The sequence below is a fragment of the Amborella trichopoda genome, chromosome 10 (assembly GCF_054954075.1).
Source record: "Amborella trichopoda isolate Santa Cruz 75 chromosome 10, AtrichopodaSantaCruz75HAP2 v2.0, whole genome shotgun sequence".
Taxonomy (NCBI): Eukaryota; Viridiplantae; Streptophyta; class Magnoliopsida; order Amborellales; family Amborellaceae; genus Amborella; species Amborella trichopoda.
The window spans coordinates 44,192,800-44,210,108 of NC_142345.1; the positions used below are offsets into that span (position 1 = coordinate 44,192,800).

Consider the following 17,309-nt stretch of genomic DNA (forward strand, 5'->3'; position numbering starts at 1 on the left):
GACTATATTTAGGACCCTGATTTTGTGTCAACTTTGGGATGGTCCGATCTACATATTGAGAAATTTAAATTTTTTTCTTTTTTAAAATACTAATCTAGTAATTCTAAAGCAGGTCCCAAATTTTCAAATAAAAACTATCCTTCTAAGTGACTATTCTTCCAGAGATAGCGTATGTACCATATACTCCTATGGCAGCATACTGTATGCGCTCAACAAGGGTTTCAGCAGATCAGGTTGACCACGAACCGACTAGATCCTAGTTGGACCTGCATCCAGACTATGTGCCTATCCGCCTATGTCCAAGTTGATTTACCCCAACCCTATCCATGGGTGCGAACCTACACAAAAAATATTGTAATATATATATGTGTTAGGTCTGCCCCGACCAAACCGGATAAAGTTGAAGATGGACCCAAACCCAACCCGTTAAGTTCAATAGTATATTCTAGATGCCTATTTGGGTCGATGGGTCTGACTAGGCAGCCCCTAAAGAGAGTTTGGAAGAAAGAATAGAACAAGGGTAAAGAATAGAACAAGGGTTGGCACATTGAAATATCAAATAATCAGATCCAAAGATCCAACCTCCTAACACTCGCATGAAGCTTCATGGCTTACGAGGGTTTGGGTCCCTATCTTGTCACCCACTTTATAATAGTGTTGTGTGAGTCTACTCTGTCCTTTCCAACTAAACATGTCCTTGCTAACCTTTCACGATTTAGGAGTGAGCACGTGTACTATGCTCATGCAAGAGCAAAGTGTACACTTACTCCCTCGGGAAGGAGAATTGTTTCGAAATAAATTTTTTTTTTTTCCAAAATTTTGAGCAAGATTTGAAAATTATTAAATATTATGTTCAAAAGAAGAAAAAACTTAAATTTTGAATTTTTAAATAATTATACTTCCAAAATTGGACAGTTTCTATTAAAAAATTGGACGGTTTCTATTCAATCTTGAGGCATTATTTTACTCAAGCTCATAAAGAATGGGATTTGGATTCAAACCCACATGCTAACACTTATTAAGTATTATGTTTAAAAGAAAAAAAAATTAAAATTTGAATTTTTTAATAATTATACTTAAAAAATTGGATAGTTTCTATTTAATTTTGAGACAATATTTTACTCAAGCCCATAAAAAATGGGATTTGGATTCAAACCCACATGCTAACTTACTCTTTTTTTCTTTTCTTTTTTTTGAGTTTAGCATATGGGTTGATAAGGTTATATCCTAAAGTTTGAGGGGCTAAAATTACTTTGGATTTCATCCAAAGAAGTAAATGGACAGTCTGGTCCCCGTAGGAACGTACAACCTTTTAGCTTTAGGAGTTAGAATCTAGTTGCACTACACTTGTTTTTTTAGGCTCTACAGCCCAACAAAACAAGTGTTCGTTACTCAACAAAATTATTTTTATCGTTATTTTTTTGAAAAATAAACTCGCTACCCAAACCTACCACACTTAATTGGGATGTTTTCTTCCGATATATGAGTTAGTCTATTAGAATTAGAAAAAGAATATTAGAAAGGAAAAATTTTAGGAAACGGATTAAGATGGGACGGGCATTAAAGCAAAGGAAAAATTTATATAGAGCCGAGGCTCTAAACAATCAAATTAGAGCCCAATCTCATTAGAAGAGGTTGTTTTGATACTCAAATATCCTCAAATTGATAATCTCGATTTCGAGATCCATGGACATAAGAAAACAAATGGATTTCAAGTTTTGAAAACAGTACATCTTGTAACGCATTTTTGGACCGTTAATTTTCAAGTTTTTCAAATTTTTATAGATTTACTCAATATACACTATTTTCGAACCTTTAAATCTTATAATTATAGTTAATAATATATTTTAAAGCTATCACAAAGATTTTCAGTATTGAAACCACTATTCTCAATACCATTTGAAGGTGGGCTCTAATTTGATTGTTTAGAGCCCTGGCTCTATAGAAACCCACCCTTTCAGGAATAATTAGAAAGAAAAGGGCACCATTCTATATTTTATATATAAAGGCCATTCATCCACTCTAATCCCTTGCAGAGCCCCATGATGCCCATCTTTGTCCTTTCCAAAATCAATCAATATGGGATTGTCTATTAAGCGGGTGAAGGTCTATCCCACTCAAATTTGGTTTTATTAGTTGGTCAACCAGACTAGATTTAAAAAGAATAAAAAATTAGTTGTATGTTCGAATATACAATATGTTAAAATTTTGTTTAATATATCAAAACTGATCAGTTCAATTGACTAAAACTAATCAAACATTAGTTTTGACTAGTTTTTTGTTGAATCTAATTTTTGTTTGGACCACACCAAATAAGGTACTAATAAGTGGTCGGACTTGTTAGTTCCACTGCATAACCTCTCACTTTCTCCATCTAAAAATATGCAATGGCCTCTTTCACAAATTATATCTCTCATAGGAAAAAACATTAATAATACATCTCCTAAACGAAAAATTTTATGGGTCGTGTGCAATAAGCTCTCAATCATGCTCAACAGATTCATCAAAGCAACTTAAGGATTTGTGTGGTGTATATTAGTCTTTGTTTATGGTACTTGAGAGATCGCCTGAAGCTATAAGCACCCCTATTTGAAGTGTGAATTTGTATAAGTTGCTTACGTTATATTATCCAAAGATGTAGTTTGTGTATTGGAAATCTTATGATAGCTTGAAAATTTATGTTCTACTCGAACTATAAAATTTAAAATTTCAAAAACTAGGCAAAACGAGTAGATCTATAAACACTTGAAAATTTTGAAAATAGACGGCCTAGATTTCTTTTTACAATATGCACAATTTTTAAGACTTGAAATTCTTTTTTCTTTTATATCCATATATGAAGGTCGAGAAAATCAATTAGATTCCCAACTTCGACATCTTCTTGTTTCCTTGATTTTTGAGGTGTACCTTAATTTTCAACCTTATATAAACTTTTCCCCTATTTAAATTTTGAAAGAGTTACAAGCTCCTAGCTTGTATACAAGCATCACCCACGTAAAATTTTTAAAAGAACCAAAACCTGTTAAAAAAAACCCTATAATTGATGATCTCGACTTCAAGATGAATGAAAATGAACAAAATAAAGAATTTAAAGACCTAAAAATAACACATATTTTAACACATTATTTATACCATCTATTTTTTAAAAAATAGTATTTATAGATCTACTCAATCTATATTATTTTAAAATTTTAAAATTTCTTTATAATGGATGAAAATAGACTTTGGTGGTAAAAATTCCAACACCAAAACTCCCCTCTAAAACAAATTACGATTATACCTTATTTTAATTATTTAAAATAGAAACCTTATACAAACCACATCCAGTTATGATTAACACAAAAACAAAAGATATACTCGAAGTAAGGTTCCAGCTATCATATTAAGGGTTTGTATCTAGACCTCTACATAATATAATATATTAAGGGTTTGTATCTAGACCTCTACGTAATATAATATATTAAGGGTTTGTATCTAGACCTCTACGTAATATAATATATTAAGGGTTTGTATCTAGACCTCTACGTAATATAATATATTAAGGGTTTGTATCTAGACCTCTACGTAATATAATATAATATAATATATACTTTGCCAACATGAAGAAACAAAAATTTAAAGACACGTGGCTTATTCTCGAAGTTTGCAGAAAAGCTATCACGAAATCAGAATATAATTTCATAAATTAGTATTCATTTAACAGCGATTAATTGACGATTTATTCAAAATCGTGGTGATCCATTCTCTTCTTAGGGCTTCAAAAAATTAATACTAATAAATTTAGAATATTATATAAGTAGTAATTGTAAACGTTGCGAATATTTGGCGATTTTATTAGAAAACCGAGGCGATCCTTCCTTTTTGTTTCCTCCACGGCAAGGACGTTTGACAGCGCAGATGAACTCTTTAGGACGCGTTTCAAAACCTGTTTGAAAACCGCCTCTTTCGATTTCATTTACTTAAGGATTAAGTTGTCTTTGTTTTCAATTACGGGGCTGTTCTTTCTTGGATCGATAAATCGTTGCAAGGTCAGAGCTTTTGCTGATATACTTGTTGATTTCTAATTAAAGTAGGGTTTTCTACAGATATTGAATTTATTGTTTCTTCTTTTGGCCAAAATCTCGTGAAATTCTTAGAAATTTTGAGAATTATCAATTGGGTTTCCTAGAAAATGTCTAAATTTCTTGATTCATACTTGGTTATTTGATAAACCATTAAAAATCTTGTGAGTTCTGAGCTGGGTTTTCCTTAATCGTTTTGTTGATAGGTTTTTCACTTGGGTTTTGCGAAAGCGTTGGAAATCTGTGAATTCTCAATTGGGTTTTCTTGAATATTTTTAATCTTAGTTAATTCTTACTTCTTCTTTTTTCCAGAAAGGTTTGATTTGATTGAGAAACAAACAATGTCGTATGCTTATCTCTTCAAGTATATTATCATCGGAGACACAGGTATTAATTTGTTTCTTGTAACTCATTGGTTCAATTCAGTTATTTGATTTTTTCGATTTTTATACTGTTTATCTTATGTTGTAGTTTGATACTTGCTTAGTTCTTCTGTAGTTTAGGCAGATTATGTAGTTCTTGGGATTCTTTTTTCTGATGCCAAATTTTCATGATTTAAGTTTATTTTTCTTTCTATTTTCGACATATGTCGACTTTACCAGTAACCTAGAGATTTGGGCATATCAGGGAAATACTTTGCTTCTTTGATCATATTATGAATTACACATACACGCTCTCTCTCCTTCTAACTGGTTAATATGAAAAAATTTATTGCTTTTACTCATTTTCTCTCTTTTTAACTGGTTAGTATGAAAAAAATTATTGCTTTTACGCATTTTCCTTATTGGGAATGGTGTTTTTTTGCAATCTTGTTTTTCAAGTTCTACGATTTTTTCAGTAGTAAAATATATGCCTTTGTCCCTACATCCACAATTTTTATTTGTGGTTCCCTTATATTTTCTATTCAATTTAAGAATCCCTGTTGGGAATGGTTTTTTTTGTTTTTTAGGAATAGTAAAATATAGGCCTTGTCCCTACATCCACAATTTTTATTTGTGGTTCCCTTATATTTTCTATTCAATTTAAGAAAATTCTGAGTTGCAGATTGTTTTTCATGTGGAAACAAGGTTTTTAGTGGCCATTCCTTTTTTTTTTCTTGGATTTAGGCAATTTATTAATGATTCATGGTCATTTTTCTTTCTTTTTTTTGTTGTTGGGGGGGGGCGCATTTTTGTGCTGTCTTCCTAAACGCTATGGAGACTAGTGTTAAACCAATACCATTCTATTTATGGCAGCTGTATCTCTTTCCATGTTTCTTCTTCGTTCTTTTCGCTGCAAAAAGTCAAAAGCTTTTGGAGTTTCTGTTTATTTTTCAGATGGTCTGTTTCCATTTAGTCTTGATTTGGAAGTTTTTGTAGTTTCAGTTGAAAAAGTCATTGTCTTTTTTCATCATTTTTGGTTTATAATTTTTCTATTGTATTTTTGGGGATAATGGAGTCCTGGTGTTGATGTTTGAGCTTTGCTTTTCTGATTTATTTGAAGAATCTCTTGAGTTTTGTGGGTGGAGGAATATGTAGAGATGTTCTCAACTCAGCAGAGTATCTCTGCTATGATTTTTCTTTGGTTGGCCTTCTTTCTTGACTTGAAGACTTCTCATTTACGTATTGTTTTATTTAATCTTTGTCCACAGTATTGTGATTTAAAATGCATTACAGTTGCCCCTTCTTCAAACTTGAATACATATTCTTCTTTCATGCTCAATCTTTCCATTGTATTCTATTCTTTTCGAAGTTCACATTTTTTTTCAGTGATTATTTACTTTTTGTTTTTTTATATGTTTCTTTCATTTGTACCCTTTTATATTTGATATTTTGGAATTTCTAATGAATCAAGGTTGGAAGAGAAGAATGCATTCTGGATCTTTAATTTTGCTGATGCTTGGTTCTTTGTGTTCACAGGAGTTGGAAAATCATGTCTGCTTCTGCAGTTTACTGACAAGCGCTTCCAACCTGTTCATGACTTAACCATTGGTGTCGAATTCGGGGCCAGAATGATTACTATTGACAACAAACCAATCAAGCTTCAAATATGGGATACTGTTAGTTTCTTTGTTTTCCCTTGTCTCATTTAGTTTGATGAGTCTTGAAATGGTTGCCAATGGACAAGTTGTGCATGGTTGCTCTTGGTTATCTTCTAGCATGCTCGTTTTTGTTAATTTAGTTTCAAACAATCATTTGACTTCTTTAAGTATATTTTGATTTGTTTGCTGGAGATTGAGACGATAAGCTTGCGAGGAAGATCTGCTAGGTCTTTTCGTACTTGCATTGTTACAATATAGCTGCACTTTCCTCTATAAATTACACATCTTCTTCTATGCATGATGAGGAAACAATCTGATGGGATTTGTATACTTTGTAGATTGTTTTCTCTTCAAAGACAGGGAGGCAGGAAGCTTGGTATGAATAAGTTTGAGTACTTCGAAGAGAGGGAGAAGAAATGTGTAGTTTGTAGAGGCAAGATCAATCTATCAATCCTGCCATGTTCTAGTTATATAGTGCTACACTTTCTAAAGATCTATGGTATCAGGTGTACTAATAATGTTATTTTGGAAGTTGATTATATGCATTACAATTGGAAGTTCATAGCACTTCTCATCTCCTAAGCGTCCAGAAGTACATGATGTGGAGGTGCTTCTGGAACCGTTTTTGGGGTTTGGTCTATGTTTTGCAATGCAATCATTATTTTCATGTTGTGGTGAACTTTCACCATATATGTTGTTCTCTTACTGCGTTATCAACCTTTTCCTTTTCGCTCTTACCATCTACAACAGACCTCTTAATTCCTAAATTCAAAAATTGAAGAAGAATGAAGACTTAAAAAGGGAGATCTCCCTTAAGTAGATTCTAGGGAAGAGCTAAGGAGGAACAAGTCCCCACACCTACCTTAGACATTATCATTTCCTTTAGAATAATGAGAGAGATATTTAGGAGAAAATTTGGAAGGCCATGTGTTAAAGATTAGTAGCTTTCGGTTGACTGGCGAATGCATGCACCCACCATTGTTATTGTATTGTAGATTTTGTACTAGATTTTCTTTTGATAGATTATGTTGTAGTAGATTTAGAAGCTAGAATGCTAGATTCTCGTTGGTGTCAATTAGATGTCTCTCATGTGTATCTTATTTATATTTGTTTACCTATGATCCACCTTCACTCTGAATCTTTCTCACAAGGTCTAGAATTTGAGGAATCCCTTGGCTTGAGCGAACTTATTTTGGTACCTCAGTTGGAAATGTATTCGGTGTAGATTATTGAACTCTTGCCGTTTTTGTTTCTCAAATGGAAAGCCAAGCTGAAATTTCTGAAAATCCAAATGCAAGACATCTAAGGGTAAGAAACAGGGGCCATGAGTTTAGACTATCAAAGAGATTGATGGGACACTTCTGTTTTAGGGTTTTGGATACTGGTAGGAGGCTGGGAGCTGGGAGCACTTTGGAGGGGATTCTGTATATAAATATGCTTTGTCCAGAGTTGGTAACTAACAAGTGAAGGTTCAAATTTTGAGAGAATGTTTGGAGTGCTGGGAGTGAACTTTGTCATGCATATCAGGTTCGGATGTGATAATGTCTGTGAATTCAAGACTTTTTAGGATGCTTACTGCAAAGGCACTCAGTGTTTTTCATTTGGAGTTGTCAAGTCTGGCTCCAAAACAAATGCCTGGATTGGTGTTTGTTTGAGGGATGGACGGTGGATGTGGTCTTGTGGTTTCAATAATTTGGAGGGGACCTTTGGTCGTGGAGTTGTTTGGGCTTTTAGCCAGATAAAAGGAGACTTTCATCTGCTCAATATGGGCTGAGAGAATTGGAATGTGAAAGGATGTTGGATTGTTTTCGATCAAGTTCTTGACCTCATGGTTCTCGTGTTGTAGGATGGGTTCTGAAATCATTGCTTGGTCCTAATTTGGAGCAATCCAGCCCCTAAAAATGTGGATACCTTTGGATGGTTGGTGAGTGACAAATGACAGAATGCTCACAAGGTACTAATTCATCATTGGGTTGTCCAACTCTTGATGTGTTGCATTCTATGCAGCAATGATCAGTGACAATCGACAGTTTACTAGCAAGGGACTAACTTCAACATTGGGGCATCTCCATGTACTGTGTTTTATGTAAAGATGTTGAGGAGACTCTATATTGTTGTCCCATGCATTTTGGCTATATGGAGGCTTTAGCATTTGTTCATGGGCTTAGTGTGTAATATCAAAGCGATGTCTATGTTGGCAACAGCAATATCTTCGTGGATGGCTTCTCAACCCTTTCCTTCAAAAGGAAGGCTATTTGGAAACCTTTCCTTTAATATCTAGTTCTACTGAGACAAGAAAAAGATATAGTCTTGGCTGAATTTCACAAGTTCTCTGAGCACTCATTTGGGCTATTAGTAGTGGAAGGTGACTCAAATGGATGTTAGTATTGCTGATTTTCTATTAGAAATTATAAATCATGATCAGCAAGTAGCGATGCAAATGAAGTCGTGAGTTCCTTGCGTAGGAGGGATGACTACAATAGATAAATACTATTGCAAATAGTTAAATATTATCCCTCTTCCATGAGAGATGTGCTACTTTTTAGTATAGACACACACACACACACACATACACACATATATATGGAAAACGGTTTCATAACTACTACCTATAATGAATAGTATAAGCTACTATAGCTCCCAGCCATCGGATCTTTCATCGTGTGGTTCAAAATTCATATCACTAGTTTAATTTTAATCTTTTTTCTATAAATGAGATTAAGATGAACTTTTTTGGGTGTATATACATAACAATATTGCGCACCTTATAAAAATAGAGAACAATTACTTTCAATTATTTAAAATGACCAAATTACCCCCGTCATGTTTCAGGGATACTTCGGTCATTTTATATTTGTATTTTTTATTTTGCACCATAATTTTTAGTACACGTCCAAAATTTCATTACGAACTGATTTTTAGAAAATAAAATAAAATTCAGATAGTGATATGAATTTTGAACCACCCGATGAAGATCTGACAGTTGGGAGCTAGTAGCTTATACTATTCATTATGGCTAGTAGCTTAGGGAATATTTTTCATATATATATATATATATATATATATATATATATATATATATATATATATATATATATATATATTACGTGCTACTTTTCATTTCACTTTTCTTGTATCCTTCCATATTTTAACAAGGTTTGATTTTTCGGAAATGGAAAATAATGACTATTACTAATCATTTCTCCTTTAAAAGCTTGCCAAATTTATTGTTTAACAGGATCTTGAGGTTCTCAAGAACCTAGGTTGTTGTGTGGATGGCAAATTGCCAATGTTTTTTTATCCCCTCTTTTAACAGATAAAAGTATGACAATGGTAGAAGAACTCATAGGACGTTCTTTCAAAGTTTCGTTGTTTATTAAACTTAACTAGTATAGAAAACAGTAGAAGAACTCATAGGCCATTCTTTCAAAGGTTCATTGTTTATTAGAGTTATGTGTAATATAGACTTCCGTTTGGTATTTTAAGTTTGTTTTGTATTTTTATGGTTCTATTTGTACAAGAAACATTTGAATAGAATTGTATAGGGTATGTGGTTATTTGTGCATGTGTCCTTAGAATGTTGTAGAAGTTTAGTTGGATGCTCCATTTGGAAATAGAAGAATTCTAAATTAATTGGCTCAGGCTCAACAAAAAATGTAGTTTAATGAATTATGATGGCCATGTGATACATGGTTCTAAGACTTCAGTCTTGTATTTATTGCAGGCTGGACAGGAATCTTTCAGATCTATTACCAGATCATATTACAGGGGAGCAGCTGGAGCACTTCTTGTGTATGACATTACCAGGTGTTGCATTTGAAATTTCTTTCTTTTGCCATGGGTTTTGTTGTGCTTGAACATTTTAGTCTGCACATTGTTGTTTATAAACAAGAACTGTTGTTTATAATCAAGGAACTGGAAAAGCTTATCCTTCTCAACATGGATTATGGGAAAAGCACCCACCCCCCCTTCTCTTCCTCTCTCTCTCACCATTGATTAAATTTTCAGCAAAATTAGTCACAGGTCTTGGATTCTGGCGATTGTAACATTTTTTAATAATTACTTTTTATTTTAGCTGAATGCATGAGTCGGATGATAATTGTAATTTATCTTTTTTGTTTCCTAGTCAACTGATGATTTATTCATTTAATACAAAGTTTGTCTGAAATTGTATTGAGATCTGTTGTTTATAATCAAGAAACTGGAAAAAGCTTATTCCTCTCAACATGGAAGAAACCCCCGCCCCCCTCCTTCTCTCCCTCTCTCTTTCTCACCATTGATTAAATTTTCAGTGAAATTCAGTCCAAAATTAGTCATAGCTCTTGGATTATGCTATTGTAGCATTTTTTAATAATTGTTTTTTATTTTAGCTGAATGTATGAGTCGGTTAATAATTGTAATATATCCTTTTTGTTTCCTTGTCAACTGGTGATTTATTCATTTAATACGAAGTTTGTCTGAAGTTCTATTGAGATCTGGCTGAACATCTAAGAATGAGCTATGTTTCCTTCTTGTTCATCACATCTAACTATTTGCTTCAATTTTGGCTTACATTCAATTCAAAATTCAGCCTTGACTTCGTGCTTTCTTGTTAAAACCATTCTAAAAACTGAAATTATTATATCCTGAGATGTATTATTTGCTAGATCTAAGTCATATGGTAATAGTTAACTTTAGCTGCTTAGTGAAATCAATTCTTAGCTGCTTAGTGGAAGTCAATTTTTTTAAAAAATAGGAGTAGAAATGATATCTATATTTGATTTTGGTAGTTGATTTGTAACATTTTCCAGGCGAGAAACGTTCAACCATCTTGCGAGTTGGCTTGAGGATGCCCGGCAGCATGCCAATGCTAACATGACCATCATGCTCATTGGCAATAAGTGTGACCTTGCTCATAGGAGAGCAGTTAGCACTGAGGAAGGAGAGCAGTTTGCCAAAGAACATGGTCTTATTTTCATGGAAGCTTCGGCAAAAACTGCTCAGAATGTCGAGGAGGTGACCAAACTGATCTCTGACTGTTATGCAAATTAATGGCGAACTGAAATAGGTTTAGATGCATTGTCCACTATACTCAAAGCTCAGTCAAAGAATCAAATGTGCTATTAAATTTTTTTAACAAAAAAATAGAATTAATATGCCAAAAAATCTCAATCTTGTTATCAGGATTCTTTGGCAGAGAGATTTTTCTGGATGAATGTATGTTAGCCAAATTTGAGGAAAAAATCCAAATTTTGAACTGTCTTGTCAAGGTTATCCTATACTTTTTTTGCTCTTTATATTTAGCCTAATATTCTGTCATGAATCCTTTCCAGGCTTTTATAAGCACTGCAGCAACAATCTACAAAAAGATTCAGGATGGAGTGTTCGATGTATCGAACGAGGTATACTATGATAATTATTAAATGTTTTAGAATTTGTGATGCAAAATATTTTTTTGGTAAATGTATGAGGAAGTTCACCAATTTATGTTATCAATTTTACTGTTGAGAATCTTTAACGCTCCTCAATTTCATGATTACAAAACATTGACTTTCAGGCTTTGTTAGTTACCATTCTACAGACTTGCCCTTTAGCATACATTGATTCTCAGAGAACCCGGTTTCTTATGACCCATAAATTTCTTGTTTTAATATTTTGCACTACTGAGATCCTATACTTCATAAATTAACACCACCTCAAATTGTTGATGTTAATATTATTCTTTTTCCTTCTGATAAGCAAAAATGAAACCCATTTTCACTTCTCAAAGAAAACAAAGTTATGTTCTTTAAATGTTCACGATCAATGAAACTACTATGTCCTCATTGGTTTGGTCTGTATTTGCTTTCAAGAATAAAATGTTTCGATTTCTTTCAGTGTTTTAACACCATCTTACCTTGTGGATGATGGGTTTTGCCTTCTTCAGTCTTATGGGATCAAAGTTGGATATGGAGGCATTCCTGGGCCGTCAGGAGGAAGGGATGGCTCTGTCACTCAAGGCGGTGGCTGCTGCAGTTGATGCTCTCGTCTGTTAATCGAACACTTCTACATCCTTTCTTCATCAAGCCTGAGTTGAACCTGTTATTCCTTGGCATTTGAAGCATGGTGGATCGAACTGTATAGTTTCTAGATATATGGATAATACCCATGACAATAATTCCTTTTATTGGTTTCCATTCATCATAAGTAATTGTTTCTTGCATCAGTTTTACACATTGTTTTAAAGATTTGGATTTCATGTATGTTTTTGTGAAGATTCGCCTTGGCATTGGATTTTGGGAATCTTTCCTAGACTTCTTCTTTCTTTTTATATGTTTATATTAGGATTTTTTTTTTTGTGTTGGGATCGTATACCATTTATCTTTGTTAATAAGACTTCCCCATTATTTTTAGCCATTAGATGTAAATTGGACAGTTTGGTGCCTTATGAAGCTCAAGAATTCTTTTTTTTTTTGGACTTCGGGTCTAGTCAATGACGGCCGCTCGATTTGAAATATGACGGACAAGAGTGATTGTGACGTATTTGTACAAAAAGTAAATGGTCTCTTGTATACTCTTTTTGTTGTATTTTGCTCCATCATATGATAAATTTATAATACAAATTTATGAAGCTGCAAAAGCTTACTTGCTACTATCAAGTTTCATGTTTGAGGTCTTGCTTGAATTGGCTACATGAATATTTGGAGGAAGCTGCAAATCCATATGAACTTGTAAAAGTAAGTCATATGTATAAAAAGTGCAGGGGACTATTAAAATAACAACTACTATATAGTGTTAATTAATTATTTTATGTAAAATGTTAAAAAAAAATTATGTGATCATGTGTATCCGTCACATGTCATGCTAAATGCCTATTGTGTAAGCAATCGGAGGTCATCCAAGAATCCATTTTTTAATGGAAAATGGTTTGATAGGGTTGCAGCCCTATCAAAATAAGTAAATCCTTGTATCATAACTCATCGAAAATTACAATTTAAATGTTGGAAAACCTTTACCTCCACCATGAATATCATGGTTATAAAAAAAATTTAGGATTTCGAACTTTATATTGTAACCAATGGTTTGAAAAGTAGATCGGTGATTCGGATCGGGCACTTCAAAAATTGATTTGGATCAGCGAATCGGCGATCCGGATTGAAAATCGATTGAATCATTCAGATTAAAGTTTCAAAAAAATTCGAAAAAATTATTAAAATTCATTATAAATATTGTTTTTTAGGAATTCAATAAGAAATGAGGGTATTTCATTAAGAATTTTAATTTTTTTGCATGAATATATGAATGTTGATATGTTCTTTTCCTGCATAAACTACTATTTACCATTTAATTTACATCACACAAAGGGATAAACATAGAATTATCATGGAATAAGTTATATCAACATGTAATTTTTTCAATAAAAATTTTAACAATAAAAATTAAAAATCTGGTTTAATACCTCATGATAATCAAAACCTGGTCACTATTTTCACATCTTTTCTAAAAATCACGATTTTTTAAAAAAAATCGATCATGTACTAAACAAATAAAAACAATTTTTCATAGAGCCACCTAACACCAGTCTTTCCAACTCAAAAATGCATTAACAACAAATTAAAAAAATACAGTTTTGCATTAAAAATATAATAACATACATTTTTTTGCATAAATAATCTATCAACATACAATTTTTTCAACAAAAACTTTAACAATGAAAATTAAAATATATGGTTTAATACCTCATGATAATGAAAACCTGGTCACTATTTTCACAACTTTTCGGAAAATCAAGATTTTTCAAAAAAAATCGATCATGCATTAAAAAAAAAAAAACAGATAAAAACAAATCTTCATAGAGCCACCTAAAATTAGTCATTCCAACTCAAAAATGCAGTAACAACAAATTAAAAAAATACAGTTTTGCATTAAAAATATAATAACATGCATTTTTTGCATAAATAATCGATCAACATACAATTTTTTCAACAAAAACTTTAACAATATAAATTAAAAATATGGTTTAATACCTCATGATAATCAAAACCTGGTCACAATTTTCACATCTTTTAGGAAAATAATCATTTTTCAAAAAATTCGATCATGGATAAAAAAAAAAAAAGTACAACAAACTCAAACAATAAAAATTAAAAATATGGTTTAATACCTCATAATAATCAAAACCTTGTCACGATTTTCACATCTTTTCGAAAAATCACAAATTTTCAAAAAATTCGATCATGGATTACAATAATAATAATAATAATAATATGTTCTTCACAGAGCTACCTTACATCAGCCGTTTCAACTAAAAAATCCACCTCCAAATGAATAAATTACATCCAATTGAGTACATGTTTTGATAAACAACACTAGAAGGAATCAAAACCCTAAATTATGAACACATTATCTTCAATAAATCAAATCAAATCGATTAAATTGAGCAAAAAAAAAAAAAAAACGTAGTTCTTTACAGACAACAGTCATTGAATCTAAAAAATGAAGCTCAAATTGAATAAATCAGATCAAATTGAATACATCTGATTATAAACAAGACTACAACGATTCAAAACCCTAGAAATCTAATACATTATTTGTAATATATCGTGAACAATAGATCGAAAGTTGGAAAAAAAAAAAAAAAAAAAACAACTGAATTTTTTTTTTTTCACAGACATCACTATGTTCTTCTAAAAACTCAGGCTGTAATTGAGTAAATTAAATAAAATTGAATATGGTAACTGATAAAAGACATGATAAAGATTTAAAACCCTACAAATTTAACTGATTATTTTCAAAATATAGACTGAAATTGATCAAATGGCGAAAAAAAAAAAAAAATGCAGAGTTCTTACTTGGTTTCGTGTACCCGTGGCTTCAATCTCCAAATTAATCTGTTTTTCTCAAAGATAATCACAAATTCGTAACAGAAATTTCTAATAAACACATTTATGATCAATATGCCTCAAACTTTTCACAGATTCATGCCCTATTTAGCATGAAACAAAACGAAAAGCGGAAACCCTAAAACCCGCAACTTTCACGATCCAAAAAATTGAATTTTTTCCACCATTTAATGCATGAAAAGGCTGAAAAAAGCTGCATAAAGCCTGAATATTCTATCACATGGCAAAAAAAAGAAGAAAAATGATAAAAAAAAAGACAAAATTTGAAGAAACCTGTGAAGAACACTGTGCAGCTCGTGTTCTTCACGAGACTCGCCGATTCGGTACAGTGAATCGACGATTCACTATACATAATCGCCCGGTTCTCTATGAAATTAGGCAATTCCGTGTAAAATACCAGAACTGGCACGGACTGTGCCGATTCCCAAGTCGAACTGGGCGAGTCCGATTTGACTCGGCGTTTTTTAAAACATTGATTGTAACAAATTATCCCGACCGTTTATTTTGTTGTAAAAATAACTGTTCACATATCCAATCTGTAACATTTTTTTAGTTTCAAATTTTATTATCCATATTGGAATCTGATTTTACGGATAAAGATCTGAGGTGAGGCTTGCCCTGATTTTATAAAAATGTCAAAATTATGTGATCGTGGCATATTCATCACATGTCATGCTAAATGCATCGACTCACATGCATTTAACGCGATCATGCATGTTCATCACATGTTATGCTAAATGCAAGATCACATAATTCGACATGTTAAATGCATGTGGGTTGACGCCTTGTGGTGTAAGTAATCCGAGGTCTACTTGGATGACCTCGGGGTATGTGGGTTGATGCCTTGTGGTGTAAGTAGTGGTTTAAAAAGTGGATCGGTGACTCGGATCGGGCATCTCAAAATCTGGATCGGCGAATCGGTGATCCGGATCGGGAATCGGCTGAATCGGTTTGATTAAACTTTAAAAAAAATCTGAAAAAAATATTAAAATTCATTATAAATGTTGTTTTTTAGGAATTCAGTAAGAAATAAGGGTACTCCATTAAGAATTTTCATTTCTTTGCATGCATATGCGAATATTGATAAGTTTTTTCCCTGCATGAACTACTATTTGCCATTTAATTTACATCACACAAAAGGATAAACACAGAATTATCATGGATTAAGTATATCATCATACATGGACTACAATTAAGCATACAATTCGTAACATACGATCTAAAAATAAAATGACAGACGACGTCGTTCTTCATCTTAGTCACGTTGGTGCTATTGATTGAATTCGTGTGACAATTCATTGACTCGTTCTAAAAACGAATCATCCAAATTAGTAGGCACCTGACTATACCCAATCCCTGAGTGTTAGTGTTTTATTGTGGTCCTAATCCAAAATCCTCGAAGCTTGTCCATCCTTCATGCTCACCTACACTATCGTGCTCATCCCTACCCTCTTGTTGTTAGGACTCTATATGTGAATAATTTGGCTAGGATTAGGTGGCCTCAAAATCATCATCTCTCTCATTTTCCCTTAGACCCCCTTCACACTCTCCCTCGTTAGGTGCAATATCACCGACATCTCCGATGAATTGTGGATATGTTGGCTGGCTGCTTCATCTTTCATGCTGCTCATCACCTGCTTCAAGATCTTCCACACCGATAGCCTCAATGAACGCTCTCTTGTGCGACACTGACTCCTCTTCTTCTACTACCCATTGTTCTGCTGTGTCTGTGATAAATATTGTGTCTAAGTCTATCGGGTCATAGTCTTCAAGCTTTCTTCTTATTTGTCGCTCTCGGAGGTTTAATTTGTAATGAACGTAAACTAGTTTATGAAGCTTCTCCGAAGCGATTCGATTCTCCTAGTAGTGTGCAATCATTGAAACGTACTTCAATTTTGCTCACAGCCAATAGCAGAACATATCTGCGAGAGCACCTTGATTGCTATCCTCTTTAGGTGAGGTGCATCACTACCATATATCTCCCACCATTCAGCTAGATTAAAATGCAAAAAGCATTGTAAGGGCAAGAACAATTCATAAGATTAAATATATGAATGAACAAAATATTAGTTAGGGGATAACCTGGATCCATCTTAGTTAGAGAATTATTGGCAAGTCTAGTTCCGAAGGATCCTATAGCATCCCTATACATAGCAAGCTAAAATAGAATATTTCGTTTTAGTGCATTATTCCTCACAAATATAACAACTTAATCAAGTTCTTATCCAAATATTAAATAATACCTTTTGTATTGTTTCTACCTGGTTTCGATAACTTCTCTCCAACCTGGCAATAATGTTCTTCCATAATCATGTAGGGATGTTCAGGTGTCAAATAGAAAATTTTTGGGTTGAAGTAGTAACCTAG

The 17,309-nt window shown here is 32.9% G+C and overlaps 1 protein-coding gene and 1 long non-coding RNA gene across 2 annotated transcripts; one reads left to right on the forward strand and one right to left on the reverse strand.

Moving 5' to 3' along the window:
- Positions 1–3,872: 3,872 nt before the first annotated feature.
- On the forward strand, positions 3,873–12,456 carry LOC18447480 (ras-related protein RABB1c). The gene is made up of 7 exons (XM_006857577.4): positions 3,873–4,028; positions 4,374–4,448; positions 5,960–6,099; positions 9,806–9,888; positions 10,872–11,076; positions 11,394–11,462; positions 11,987–12,456. Exons 2-7 carry the CDS (start codon positions 4,403–4,405, stop codon positions 12,077–12,079), a joined length of 636 nt encoding a protein of 211 aa, XP_006857639.1. The 5' UTR covers positions 3,873–4,028; positions 4,374–4,402; the 3' UTR covers positions 12,080–12,456.
- On the reverse strand, positions 11,985–15,543 carry LOC148780264 (uncharacterized). The gene is made up of 2 exons (XR_016042284.1): positions 14,892–15,543; positions 11,985–12,750 (listed from the first exon to the last, which is right to left on the reverse strand). It is a non-coding gene; the product is annotated as an uncharacterized LOC148780264 (long non-coding RNA).
- Positions 15,544–17,309: the final 1,766 nt, after the last annotated feature.